Consider the following 15,518-nt stretch of genomic DNA (forward strand, 5'->3'; position numbering starts at 1 on the left):
CAAGGCAAACAATGGTGAAACAGGCACTTTGATACCATTATTTCCACTGTTCCATTTTGAGAATAAAACAAATTATTTACAATTGAAGTCATTATTGTATCTCGTCAACAAATATATATTTTATTGCATATCTATTGCAGGCCAATAAAAATGACAAACTATCCTTGTAGAAAACACATGTGTTTAAAGTGTATAGCCTACATTAGCATAGCAAGTATTTAGTCCCTGATAATTATAATGCATTTAATTATCAATACTTTGTAATAATGTTTCCAAATCCCTATACAAAGTATGCAGCACTCTTATTTTTGACTGCTGTAATTAGGATAGGAATCTCGCAACATCTTACTATTCAACTCTATTGGAATTCTTGAGGTAACCATTCGATTCGGAATTGGTACTCGAATCAAAACGATTCTCAATTCAAACTGATGCTTGCGATATAGGATAGGATATCAACTTTTATTCATCCCACAATGGGGAAAATTACGTTGTTGCAGTGCAAGTTTTCGCTGCGGACTGTCGATCAGGTAGTTAATGATCCTTGCAGTCCGGTGATGGTCCACTCCCGCCTCATCCAGTTTCACCCTCAGCAGTGCTGGCTGGATGGTGTTGGAAGCACCGAAGAAGTCAAAGAACATGACTCTGACCGCACTTCCTGCGGTCTCCAGGTGGGTGAGGGCCCAATGCAGCATCCAGCTCGATGCTTGGACCATAAGAAAACTGCAAAGGGTCCATTGCTGACACTGCCTGGGCGCAAAGGTGGCTGAGGATGAACCGCTCCATGGTCTTCGGGAGGTGGGAGGTCAGGGCAACAGGTCTGAAGTGGTTTGGCTTCTTTGGATGTGGTGTTTTAGGGATTGGAATTGTAATATTCTTATTATTATAGTAATAAAAAGTATTTTATATACAAATGATAACAAAACTTTTCAAGACAGTTTTCAGGTGACAAGATCTCCTCTTGGCTGCAGACGGATGACGTATATACGAATAAGTGAGGGGATGGCCTAAAAACATATTTAAAAAAAATTAACTTAAAAAAATAATAAAAAAATTCATTTATATATTCATGCATCCATTTTCTACTGCTTGAACCTCTCGGGTTCAGCTGCATTCGGGCGGAAAGTCAACACCTCATCGCAGGGCCAACATTCAACAGTCAACATTCACCATTTAGTGTTGCCAATCAACCTATCCCCAGGTGCACGTCTTTGGAGGTGGGAGGAAGCCGGAATACCCAGAGGGAACCCACGCAGTCACGAAGAGAACATGCAAACTCTGCACAGAAAGACCCTTTGTATTGTGAGGCATACACGCAAACCCCTGTGACATCGTATGCTGCCCATATATATTGTCAAGACTTGGACTATGGTGTGTTTGTTTTCCCGAGATGCAAGTAAAGCTGGACTGGTCATGGCGTGAAGGTAAATACATATTTATTTATAACACTCAAAGGAACAAAAAGCACGCTCAAGGCGGATGTACAAACTTGACTAACGAAACAAAAAGACTTGCACGTGGGCAAAAAACTGTGAACAATTAAACAAAAACACTAACTGTGGCATTAATAAACAAAAAAACTTACTTGGCATGGACTATGAAGTGCGCAGAGGTAAAAGTGTGACAGGGGTATGAATCCGGGATTTCGCCAGGACGACGAACTGAAAACAATGAACTTAAATACTACCTACATGATTAACGAAAACAGGTACGTGACTCAAAACGTGAAACAGGTGCGTGACGTGACAGGTGAAAACTAATGGGTTGCTATGGTGACAAAACAAAAGTGCACAAAAAGTCCAAAAACAAAACCGAACATGACTAAAACAAAAACATGATCACACAGACATGACATATATATATATATATATATATATGCAAAAATGTATCATAATTGTTACAGTAAGGATCTTGAAAACAGTTTGAGTAGAAGTAGAAGAAAGTGTGGACGACCAGAGAGTTAGAAAAGTCCACTTTAGTGATGTCGACTCTTTTAAACCTTGTGAAAATTCGTTCTTCCTGAGAGTGTATGGATCCAGATTAAAAAGGTTAGCAGCACATTGTGATAGTCCGTTCAAAAAATCCAAGTTCACACATATAAACATTTTCTTTACAGGGAGTTTTTTTTTTTTGTGTGTATTAATTGTATCGCGGGGTTGAGCAACACTGTATAGTTGCCCCTCGCCACATTGCACTTCAAATATTGCGGCTTCACCGCATAGCAGACTTTTATAAATATATATATTCTAAAATGTTGGGGTCCTCAATTAAGAATTTTCAAGCATAGATATGACTAGTCAAACCAAAAATATCAATACTACAGTAGGGATTGGCCAATATGGCTTAAACTCTATACCACGATATATTGTATATCGCAGCTTCCCGCAAAGACAATATGCTGTACATCACAACATATTGTTTGGTATGTAAATGATAATAGAACCATTTCAGAATGGGTTACAAACATGGACACAATTACCATTACCAGTGCTTTGAGTACCTTGAAGGTAGGAAAGCGTTGTGCAAATATAACCCATTTACCATGTACTTCAAAGCAGAAGTTTACGTCGGAATTGATGTAAAGTCATCAAATGTATGTTTTAATGATGTTGAAATTGTTTAATATGCTTGACTTCAGCATAATAATTAAAAAAAGTGTATTGTTCTTTGTGTTGCTCAAAGTAATAATATTTTAATGGTCTGTGGAAAAACCCGTGATTTCAGCCTTTCAAAGCTCCTCTCGGACCACCATGTTTTGGCCTCGATATTTGTCAAATCCTAGTAATGGCACTAATTACAAAGGCTGCTTAAATGTAAAAAAACACTTATTCTTTTGTTGTTTCAATACTTTACATTTGTTTTTGGCGATATCCTATATCATCTATCCATCCATCCATCCATTTTCTACCGCTTGTCCCTTTTGGGGTCGCTGGAGCCTAGTTCAGCTGCATTCGGGCGGTAGGCGGGGTACACCCAGGACAAGTCGCCACCTCATCGCAGCGTATATCATCTATATAACCAATATTACAGTAGTATTGGCCCCTAGAGGAGACCAAACCAATCAGATCAATCAATCAGGATTGTGGTCCCTGATTGGCAACATTACTATTGTGGATTGAAATACTGTAATGATAGATGACTAAAGGGCGCTGTATAGAGGGCACTTATAATGTTGAAAAATGTATTTAGAAGGTAGTAAACAGTTTTTTTTATGCTCTAGCTGTGAAATAATTAGATTTATGTTTAATGATTCCTTCTTCGCAGACAATGTATTGCAGGCCATGTCCAAAACAAATTAAAGGGGAACTGCACTTTTTGGGGTGAATTTTGCCTATAATTCACAATATTTATAGGTGACAAGAACAAGTTTTAGGTTTAAAAAAAATTTAATTCTAACTTTTAGATAAACGTAAATAAAAGTCCACTTACAATGGAGTCTATTTTGCCCATACAACCCTGTAAATAACCGTCCAAAAACCGCCAACAATATGCCATTTACATTTCGTAACCTAAATAGTAACTAAGTATTAGCGATATTGCTATTATAAGCGTTAGCGTTAAGGACCTATTTTTAGCGGCACATTGTCACAGAGAGCTAACTTCCCTATGCTGCGGTGTTAACAAGTGAGCTGCTTTCTCGTCTCGGAGCTCATGAAGGTTTATTCTGAATCATAAATCGTACCTCTCACCTGTATAGCAAAAGTATGAGGACATAATCCGAGAAGTTGGTCAACTTTGACAGCCAATTTAGACACGGAAATGGCAAGAACGACACAAAAAGATGCTTGATTCCAACCCCCTTTCATTCGCGAGGATTTTTATTCATTCTTCATCTAAATGAGAATATGCCAACATCCTCACAGTCGGCATCCTAATGACAGCAGACGTTATACAGTAAGTGATGTTTTATTATGTTTGTTGGCTCTCAAAAAGTCTGCGGTGAGCAGAAATCAATGTTGTTGTTGAAGGAAAAAGCAAACGTGACGCGTTTGTGAAAATAAAGTTAAAGTTAAAGTACCAATGATTGTCACACACACACTAGGTGTGGTGAAATCTGTCCTCTGCATTTGACCCATCCCCTTGTTGACCCCCTGGGAGGTGAGGGGAGCAGTGGGCAGCAGCGGTGCCCCCCCCCCCCCCCCCCCCCCCGAAATCATTTTTAGGTGATTTAACCCCCAATTTCAACCCTTGATGCTGAGTGCCAAGCAGGGAGGTAATGGGTCCCATTTTTATAGTCTTTGGTATGACTCGGCCGGGGTTTGAACTCACAACCTACCGATCTCAGGGCGACACTCTACCACTAGGCCACTGAGTAGGTGGCTCCGCTGTAAGCTTAAAATATTACATATTATTAGGAATGTTTCCGTTACTATATTACATACTTAAAGCATGCATATAAAACTTTAATGGAGGTGTTTGGACATTTTAAAGCGCTTTATAGCCAGAATATAGAAATTCCCATGGGCTCCATTGTAAGCTGACTTTTGATCGCATTTATTTGCTAGTTAGAATGCATAAAAAAAGAAAAACATATATGATCTTGTCTTACATAAGGATCGTAAATGATGGGGATATTTTTTTTTAAAGTGCAGTTCCCCTTTAACAGCGATATATGCGGGTCGACTGTAGCTCCAATCTATGTCTCCTATCAGACCTTTTTAACAAAATCATCAATGTGCAATAAACAACAACAACAACAACAAAAACTTTGTTAGCGCTGTCTGGGAAGTTGCACATTCTGGATTGCTGGCAATAAGTCTGAATTTGCAACTTTTGCGCTACGCAGAATGGTTGACATTTGCATATATACTATCTCTGTGACCCCCTTCTCGATCCACACTTGAGTCCAGTTGAAATGTTGGGTGCTGCAAAGACACAAGTAATGTTAGCTCCAGTTAGGGACAATTAGACGTTAATGTTGAAGGTAGGAAGTGTCCTACCTGCATGTTAATGTACACAGGTTCTTCCGTAACCTGCATGTCTGGAAGCTTTTCGTTTTCGCTTTTCTTGCAATTTTCTTTTCTGGAAAAAGAAAATCGAGTTACAAAACAACACATACACCTTTTTTTCTTTTTTCTGCCAATGCACATACCTTGTGGTTTGGTTTGATGGTGCTCTGCTGAAGTTTGCATAATATCCAGAGCATTCCCTCACTAAAGGCGCTGACCTGGAAAACAATACAATGTACTTTCATTCCACCTTTCATTTTGCCCTATTTTGGTTTTGATCCAGATACATTTCTAATAGGTGTTTAAAGTTACACTAATAACGTTTCTTTAAGGTTTCGACAATTTGGGGTTGAATCATAGTTGTGCTGGGACAATTTACGCAGAAATAATGCTTTGTTATTATTTGTCCTTCACAGTAAGAACACAAAACAACCAATCCAGTGTAGGTAAAGCTGTGCTAAATTACATATTCAGTGTTCCCTTGCCACATTGTGCTTCAAATATATATATTTTAAGATCATCTTTTTATTTTTTTAAAGCATTTTCTAGCATAGAAATGGCTAAATATACAAAACAAAATTATTAGCCACTAGAGGAGGCCAAACCAATCAGAACAGGCTGTTCAGTATCAGGGCCACTGATTGGTTCAGCCTCAGGCAGCATTATTACATGGATTAAAAGAGTGTATAAGTGACAAAAGGGTGTTTTCTGATGTCTAGAGGGCTCTCATTGTGACGAGCTGGTAGCGTCGCTTGTAGCGTGACCTCCAGATGCAGAGATGGCAGGCAGCGTGCATGTAAAAGGTTTTTTTATTAGCACCAAAACAAAAACTAGTGCTGCAGAAGGCAAACACCTCTGTAGCATAGCCACTAAACAATGAAAGATGACCATGCCCTGTCCAGAGAAGTATTAAGCATCCTGATTGGCAACCAGGGACAGGTGTGTCCTGATTTCCAATTAGGGACAGGTGAGACAGGCAACGTTAAGGCCAGAGAAGTGGAAACAAGAAAACAAGAGCGCTAGACTTGAAATAACAACAAGCAAAGGAAAATAAACAAAAAGTCAAAATATGTCATGGAAGGTCATGACACTCATAATGTTGACAACTTTATTTTGTCTTAAACAGTTTTTTTATGGTCTAGCTATAAACATATTTCATTTATCATTAATGATCCCAACTTGTCAGAAATTAATTTATCATGGCTATGTCTGGAACCAATTGACAGTGATAAACAAGGAATTACTGTATACTATCTGACCTGAGCCTGCAGAGCTCAGAGTCCTACTGGGTTTATAATCCATATGCATTTATTGGAATTATTCTAGACATAAACCATTTAGGGATTGTCGGAGGCAGATATTTACATATATCCGAATTTAAGTGTTACTTCTTTTCATTTCATTTTCATATTACAAAACAGCTAGTGTTTTTCTTCCAAATGTGGTCTTTTGGTTGTCTGCAAAACTGGGTGCTTAACCTTGAAGTGAGGAATGTTAGAGAGAGAGATAATAAGCATGTGTTTTGGCTAGCGAGACATGACTGCCAGGGGGGGAGGAAGAGAGACTTAAGAGGAGAGGGGGTTTGGTCAAGAGGGCAGACCATCTTAGCGGGGCGATTGAATGTTCTATGCTGGACTGGTCTCAATGTATATATGCAAAGCTTTGCAAATATATTACAAAATACCTATTCTGTCTCTGGTGGTTTTTCTACTCAGCTTTAAGTGTCGTAAAGAGCTTGGGAGCGACTTGTGACTTGAATTCCCTGGGAGGAACAACTGGTCCAAAACGCAACAGGATATACAGACCAGTTGTGCAACTTTAAAGTCTTTATTATATAGCTGACTGGGAGCCAGTGTAAAGTCTTTAGAGTTTGATTAATCTGCTTAGGTCTCTTTGTTCTGGCATGAACACAAGCTGCATTGTTCTAAAAGAGCTTCAGCCGTTTATAGGTTTTTTGACGCAATCCTGTCAGGAGACCTGTCACGGTCTGATAATGGGTGTTGTTGGTAATGACCCTGGGATGCAGAGACGGCAGGTAAAATGCAGATAAAAATGTATGTAATGACAAAACAAAAATAGTAGAAAGTAGGTAGAAAGCAAAAAGCAAAACAAAATTGCAGGCACAAAAATCAAGCAATTAGCCAAAATGATGGAGCTCCTTCTAAAGGACTGGGTTGGCTTAAAAAGCATCCTGATTGCCAATTAGGGAACAAGTGAGGGAGCCAGCGCTCAGGCCAGAGTAGTGGTGGCAAATGGAATCAAACAGGAAGTTAAAGGAAAAATAAGAGTGCTGGACAGGAAATATAACAAAATGATAACTGTCATGACAAGACCATTGCAATAGTCAAGTCTACTGGAGACAAAACATGGATGTGCTTCAGCTGGTCTGTTTGGGATGTGAGAATATGTTCTTTAACAGCAAGACAATTGTGTTGGTGAAAGTTTGAGACTTGGTCTTTGACTGTTAAAGACAGGGGCTCTAGGTATTTACTAATAGCAATCCCTTTTCCTTGCTGCCAAAAACAATTGCCTCAGTTTTGTTATGGTTTAATTGAACATTTTGGTTAATGCAGTTATTTATTGGTTCTAAACACATCTGTTGAACTGTAGTCATATTGGGTTAATGCTAAATGTACTGTAATTTCCGGTCTATAAGCCGCTAGTTTTTTTCCACACTTTGAACGCTGCTGCTAATTTATGGATTTTTCGTCACATCAGACCAATTAAATCGCCAAACGGGTCACGGTGGACCAATGGAATTGTTCACATTAGCCATTTAGCGCGTTATGCGTATTATCCACTACTAAACCAAAAGAGATCGACCCAGCCATTAAAAAAGAACACATTAAGTTTGTGAATGAACACAAGCACCTGTGTGACTATTTCATGTTTCAATGTGTACACCTGCAGCTTAAAGACGTGTGCGGCTCAATATATGGTACAAAATAAAATGTGTTCAAAAATTAGGTGGCTGCGGCTTACAATTAGGTGCGCTCTATAGCCCAGAAATTACGGTAACTGTGTCGCCCGCATAACTATAGTAAGTCAACATTCACCTTGTGTAGAATTACACCCAAAGTTAGCATATATAGGCCGAACAAAAGAGGTACCAGAATTGACCCCTGGGGACCCCATAAGTCATAGCCATTCGATCAGATTCAAAACTTCCGATGGTCATAAAAAAGTTTTTTTTTTTTTACTTTGATGTGTTATGAAACAATATTGTTCTGCAGTGTAAGCTCACCTTGTGTGTTTTCTCCAAACCACAAATCCGACAGCAGTTACAACAAGGATGAGAAGTACAGCGAATGGTACAAAGATGGCAATGTACAATGTTTCTGATATCATTGGTTCTGTCAAGAAAGTAAACAATATAAAGTAGTCACAAATGTATTCTTTAGGCCAACACTGATGGATACACTTACGTGCTGTTCCTTCCAAAGCAGTCATGAGTGACGGCAGAACATTCGCTACAAAAAAATTACATTTCAAGCTATCATAGTGATGATTTTGTTGCATCGTCCGAAAAACAACATATAATCTTACCTGGTTTATCAATTAGGACTCCTTTGCCTACGAGAGATATGATAGGGAAATTCACCAAAGGACATTTTAAGCCACAATGACAATATTGTACCTTAATGCTTACCAGACTGTGATATAGTGACAGTGTTGTTAACAAAACTGTAGTTTTTGGTCTTTCCAATAACTCTTAGGTAAATACACAGTCGATTGTCAATGAAATCTGAGATTCGGAGGGTGCAACTCTTGCTGTTTCCCTGTGGGAGCAGCTGCGTCTTTCCTCTGTATTTCTCAAGCACAAATGTGCGATTGGGGTGAAAAATAAATGCATTGATGTCCCTGTCGTAGGTATTGAAAGTACTTTTTAGTGGTACTTTCCAGAAAAGCTGAAGGTTTTCGTGGTATTCCTGTGGCGGTACGCTGAATGTGCATGGTATGGTCACACTTTTGTTTTTCTCTACCGTGAAGCTTCTATTGACTTTCACACCCCATGTTTCACCTAGAAAACACAAAAACAGTTTGATAGTAGGCGCACCATTAATGAATCCAAAACAAACACCACAAACCTTTTGAATTAGACACCAGGATCAGAATGAGAGCGAGCTCAATCAAAGGTTGCAGATGATCCACTGAAGACATTCCGTTAGTGAAAGTGACTCAGCACTACTTTTACACCAAAACAATTTTGCTTATTTAACTTTGCAACAAATACTAGCTTCCTACAAATAAATGCCAACTTGCAGAGAGGAGCCAGGAGAGGTTAGTGTTGCTAGATCCTAGCAGTCAAATTAAATGTTTGGGTGTGTTTCCTGTTGCTTTGCAGTGGTGAATGAAGAAATAAGGAAGTTGGAACAGTTCAGCAAACATTCACTTTCTTTTTAAGGTTAAGGGCAGATGTTCTCTATAATAATAGATAGGAATTACACAAAGTGTCAATACTGTCAAAACAACGGAAACATGTTGTTGTTGGTTTTTTAATGGGAAGTTGGTTTCTGCTGCAGCACATTTTTGAACATGCAACCCTATTTGGTAGTATAAACAAGCAACCAAAGTTAACAAAGATAGGATAGAATATGGGACAGGACAGGACAAGATGGGATATTAGAGTGGATGGGAATAGGATAAGGTAGGATACAACAGGACAGGTCAGGGTAGGATAGGATCAGATGGGACAGACACGACACAGTACGCTATGATACAATTCAATATAATATAACACGATAGGAAGGGATATAATATAATATAATGTAACATAAAATAATGGGAATAAATTAATAACATAATTAGAAATGTAGAAAAATAATAAGTCTTGTATTTGTTTTTATTTGTCGATTTTAAAACTATATAATGAAAATTTAAAATTTTAATTAATAAATAATTTAAAAAACTTGTCAATATTGTAATATGTTGCAAAATAGAATATGAAATAGGTAATTAATAAAACCATTTAAAATGTCGCATTCACAAGTTTGAGGGAAGTTTGTATTTCATGTTCAATGTAATTAAAATGATGTAAACATTTACTATGTTAATGATAAAAAAGAATAAATAGACAATCATTCTGTCACACCCTTGTAACTGCTTTGGACTTGTGTTGGTGTTTCCCCTGTTTGTGTGGTGTTTAAGTTCCTGTCCAGTACTCTTATTTTGTAGTTTCACTTCCCCTGTCTGTCCCCTGAGTGCTGGGGCCCACACCTGTCGTTGCTTGGCAAACGATTACCCCACCTGTACCCCTTTACCAATCAGTCTCCTATTTCAGTCCGTTTGCTGTGCGCACCGCCTCATGTTTTGAGTGCTTCTTGTGTTCCAAAAGAAGTTCCGTGTCTTGTGCCCACATAGCTTAATTCGCCATTTGTTGTTCTTTCTCCACTTATAATATGAGTGGGTTTCTGTTCATATTAAATGTCATGTTTACTCACCACCTGCCTGTCGTCTGCTGCATTTTGGGGTCACGTCGCCAAAGCTATGTCCATGGTCGTGACTAGTGATGGGTTGATGAGGCGTCATGAAGCGTTTCAACACATTGCAAAACTGTATTGATACTGTGTCGATACTGTGTCACTAAATACTGACATCTGCTGGACATTAAAAATCCCTACAGGCAACCTATGGACCGACTCAACTGACACTGATTTTATGACCTAGTACAGTGGTTCTCAAATGGGGGTACGCGTACCCCTGGGGGTACTTGAAGGTATGCCAAGGGGTACGTGAGATTTTTTTTAAATATTCTAAAAATAGCAACAATTCAAAAATCATTTATAAATATATTTATTGAATAATACTTAAACAAAATATGAATGTAAGTTCATAAACTCAGTGAAGCACAAGCTCAGGTTTGTCACTAAAATGTCTGTCAAAAAGAACTGTGAAAAGAAATGCAACAATGCAATATTCAGTGTTGACAGCTTGATTGTTTGAGGACATGTTCCATAAATATTGATGTTAAAGATTTTTTTTTTTGTGAAGAAATGTTTAGAATTAAGTTCATGAATCCAGATGGAGCTCTAATACAATCCCCAAAGAGGGCACTTTAAGTTGATGATTACTTCTATGTGTAGAAATCTTTATAATTGAATCACTTGTTTATTTTTCAACAAGTTTTTAGTTATTTTTATATCTTTTTTTCCAAATAGTTCAAGAAAGACCACTACAAATGAGCAACATTTTGCACTGTTATACAATTTAATAAATCAGAAACTGATGACATAGTGCTGTATTTTACTTCTTTATCTTTTTTTTTTTTTCAACCAAAAATGCTTTGCTCTGATTAGGGGGTACTTGAATTTTAAAAAAATTCACAGGGGGTACATTGCTGAAAAAAGGTTGAGAACCACTGACCTAGTATATACAATAATATAAACCAAGTCATTGTATTTCATTTAGGATTATTTCATAACTTCATTTAAATAAAAATATATTTTTTGTCTTTTTTAGATACAGTCAATAAATAATGTGAACATGTATCATAACATGGAAATCTAAGAGAACGTGTTGTGAATGAGGATGCTTGTGGACCTGGATTTTTTTTTTTTTTGACACATTTTTAATTTTTTTTAAAAACAGTTTTTCCAACGTATTCAATTTTAGACGCTTTCTCTTCTTAGTTATTATTTCTCCGGCTGTAGAAAAGACCCTTTCACAGGGCACAGAGGAGGCGTCAGTGTGACACAGTTCGCGTATCGGTCACGTTACCAAAACAGCTCATGATCGGTCACGTGACTTTCTAAAAGCGGTACGCGCACCGACACAGGGTTTCGCTCTATGAGCTCGACGCATGCGCCGATGCATCGGTGTTGCCGGACCCATCACTAGTCGTGACAAATTCAGTTTTGTAAAATATTGAATTTCCAGGCTTTTCAACAAGTGTCTTGTGAAAGATTTAGTACATCATGCAAATAATGTAACTCAGTCTTTTTCAACCACTAGAGTGCCGTGAGATACAGTCTGGTGTGCCGTGGGAGATTATCTCATTTCACCTATTTGGGTGAAAAATATTTTTTGCAAAATAGTAATTATAGTCTGCAAATGATGTGTTGTTGTTGAGTGTCGGTGCTGTCTAGAGCTCGGCAGAGTAACTGTGTAATACTCTTCCATATCAGTAGGTGGCAGCAGGTAGCTCATTTGTTTGTAGATGTCGGAAACAGTGGGAGGCAGTGTGAAGGTAAAAAGGTATTTTATGCTTAAACCAAAAATAAACAAAAGGTCAGTGCCACTAAGAAAAGGCATTGAAGCTTAGGGAAGGCTATGCAGAAAGAAACTAAAACTGAATTGGCTACAAAGTAAACAAAAACAGAATGCTGGACGACAGCAAAGACTTACAGTGGAGCAAAGACGGCGTCCACAAAGTGCATCCGAACATGACATGACAATCAACAATGTCCCCACAAAGAAGGATAAAAACAACTGAAATAGTCTTGATTGCTAAACCAAAGTAGATGCCGGAAATATCGCTCAAAGGAAGACATGAAACTGCTACTGGAAAATACCAAAAAAACAGGAAAAAGCCACTAAAATAGGAGGGCAAGACAAGAACTAAAACACTACACACAGGAAAACAGCAAAAAAAATCAAAATAAGTCACGGCGTGATGTGTCAGGTCGTGACTACACCTACTTTGAGACAAGAGTTATATTGACGCATGGTTGGTTATGGTTTAAAGTTGTATCCAACAATTGCGCCAACAACTTTTTATCATCAACTGAGTTTCGTTTTTTAATGTTTTCTGTTTTCTGTGCCTTGGCTCAAAAAAGGTTGAAAAACACTGATGTAACTCAAATATCTAAATGCATTAATGTTAGAATTATTTTATTTTAAATAATTACATAACATTTAATAAATATAACATTTAGCAAACACAATTCCCCCCCAACTACAGTATGACAGTAATTAGATTTTAAATGTACCACACTTTTCAGTGAGCTCTTGATAAATAGTTGAAGCAGGCCCGGCCCTAACCAATCTGGCGCCCTAGGCAAGATTTTAGGTGGCGCCCCCCCACATCGGCAGTGAAGTGTATATACTCACAAGAAACCGAATAGCTTTGTCTTTGACCTTTTTTTTTTTTACTTACAACTATACCTAATATATAAAGGGGTGGACAAGTGACTATTACCTGCAGGGCAAACATTAGCTAACCAGAAGGCAATAACAATGTAAACAAAAAACACCTGCTTAAAAGATCTAATACAAATGTCCCTGAGGAATGTAAGGTGAGTACTGTAATTACCTAACGTTACATTATTATTTTCCATAACAATTTAGCCCCCTCCACAATATTAACCCGACATTAAAACAGAACTAGCTATTTATTGATTAGCAATTGCCGAATCATGTAACATTAGCTTAATGCTAAAAAGCCAGGTTACTATCACATTCTGTAACAGACAAATAATTTCATGTAGGCATACCTGCTACCTCTGTCTTTTCTCGTTTCTCCTCCTCTTCTTTTCTCTTTTTTCTTCCCTGGGCACCTGACAGTTTTGGCCGTTTTGACATCTTGTGTTGATTTTTTGATGTGGTGACGTCCAAAAAGAGTCATGATACGGGAAGGGAGGGGGCGCACCGTGCGGGGGAGAGGGGGGGGGGGGGGGGGGGCGTGTAATGTTGTAACAAATAATATTTCTATTAAATAGGCTTTACTTTGCATTTTAATTAACGTGGGATTATTTTTTGTATTTAGAAATAATAATACCAACTTTTTTTTTTTTTTTTTTTTTTTTTTTTCTCCAACATTTGTGGCACTGGCGTGGCGCCCCCTGATGGACGGCGCCCTTAGCATTTGCCTATACGGCCTATGCCACGGGCCGGCCCTGAGTTGAAGTATGGTTGGAGGTGGAGTGTGTGTTGTATTGATCAACATCTAGTATGTGTTTAATCGGCCACTAGGTGGCAGTAGATACTCTATTGACAAACCCCAAGTGAACTTTGAAGGCACCATTCTTTCTCCACCTAGGATAAAGACCCTACAACAAGGTGCAGTCTTGTGACCTGCGTGGGAACACAAAAGCACAAGAGGACTTGATAGGAAGCTTGCAGGATTAATCGGAAGTCTTTCTCGGACTTCCTGAATACATGTTCGTGTGGTTCCTGATTGATGACATATTTTCTTCCCTGCGAGTGTGAGAGCGGCCATCCCGGATGGAGCGTCTGACTTTGGCGGAGGAGGAGAGTCGCCCAGCGGCTCCTCAGCAGCTGCGTCTCCTCTCCCGGAGGAGGCTGGCGAGCGTCAGCTCTGCCGATCTGGCCGCCGAACGGCTCACCCTGCCCGGGGTCATGGACGCCGAGGGGAGGGTAGACGAGTCTCGACTGAGGATGCACATTTTTCAAAACGGTATGGATCATCCTGTTATGATCATAAATATGTTTACTTGTCAAGACGCAAATTAACATTTATCTCTCATTCCATAGATGTATTTTTTAAATCCTGTACACTCCAAAAAATGTATTAGTAGTAAGTTTAAAATAAAAATAATAATAAAAATATATATATATATATATATATATATATATATATATATATATATATATATATATATATATATATATATATATGTATATATATATGTATATATGTATATATATATATATATATATATATATATATATATATATATATATATATATATATATATATATATATATGTATATATATATATATATATATATATATATATATATATATATATATATATATATATATATATATACAGTCGCGATCAAAAGTTTACACTTGTAAAGAACATAATGTCATGGCTGTCTTGAGTTTCCAATACTTTATACAACTCTTATTTTTTTGTGATAGAGTGATTGAAGCACATTCATGAAGTTTGGTTCTTTGATGAATTTATTATGGGTCTACTGAAAATGTGACCAAATCTGCTGGGTCAAAAGTATACATACAGCAATGTTAATATTTGGTTGCATGTCCCTTGGCAAGTTTCACTGCAATAAGGCACTTTTGGTAGCCATCCACAATCTTCTGGCAAGCTTCTGGTTTAATTTTTGAGCACTCTTGACAAAATTGGCGCAGTTCAGTTAAACTAGTTGGTTTTCTGACATGGACTTGTTTCTTCAGCATTGTCCACACGTTTAAGTCAGGACTTTGGGAAGGCCTTTCTAAAACCTTAATTCTAGCCTGATTTAGCCATTCCTTCACCACTTTTGACATGTGTTTGGGGTCATTGTCCTGATGGAACACCCAACTGCGCCCAAGACCCAACCTCTGGGCTGATGATTTTAGGTTGTCCTGATTAATTTGGAGGTAATCCTCCTTTTTCATTGCCCCATTTACTCTCTGTAAAGCACCAGTTCCATTGGCAGCAAAACAGGCCCAGAGCATAATACTACCACCACCATGATTGACGGTAGGCCTGGTGTTCCTGGGATTAAAGGCCTCACCTTTTCTCCACCAAACATATTGCTGGCTCAATTTTGGTTTCATCTGACCACAGAACTTTCCTCCAGAAGGTCTTATCTTTGTCCATTTATGACATTATGTTCTTTACAAGTGTATGTAAACTTTTGATCGCAACTATATATATATAT

General features: G+C 38.1%; 2 protein-coding genes across 2 annotated transcripts in view; one reads left to right on the top strand and one right to left on the bottom strand.

Moving 5' to 3' along the window:
- Window positions 1–4,342: 4,342 nt before the first annotated feature.
- On the bottom strand, window positions 4,343–9,208 carry LOC133592722 (uncharacterized). Its single transcript, XM_061945365.1, has 8 exons — window positions 9,038–9,208; window positions 8,599–8,970; window positions 8,496–8,522; window positions 8,375–8,419; window positions 8,194–8,302; window positions 5,093–5,167; window positions 4,941–5,022; window positions 4,343–4,865 (listed from the first exon to the last, which is right to left on the bottom strand). The coding sequence occupies exons 1-8, from the start codon at window positions 9,108–9,110 to the stop codon at window positions 4,779–4,781; spliced, it is 870 nt and encodes a 289-aa protein (XP_061801349.1). The 5' UTR covers window positions 9,111–9,208; the 3' UTR covers window positions 4,343–4,778.
- Window positions 9,209–13,966: 4,758 nt separating this feature from the next.
- Window positions 13,967–15,518, top strand: part of LOC133592731 (TBC1 domain family member 15) — a 33,150-nt gene continuing 31,598 nt past the window's right edge. Inside the window, exon 1 of the mRNA XM_061945377.1 lies at window positions 13,967–14,304. Within this exon, the coding sequence (XP_061801361.1) occupies window positions 14,112–14,304 (193 nt within the window). The 5' untranslated portion in view covers window positions 13,967–14,111. The remainder of the gene's footprint in view (window positions 14,305–15,518) is intronic.

This window comes from Nerophis lumbriciformis, linkage group LG04 (assembly GCF_033978685.3).
Source record: "Nerophis lumbriciformis linkage group LG04, RoL_Nlum_v2.1, whole genome shotgun sequence".
In the NCBI taxonomy this organism is placed as follows: Eukaryota; Metazoa; Chordata; class Actinopteri; order Syngnathiformes; family Syngnathidae; genus Nerophis; species Nerophis lumbriciformis.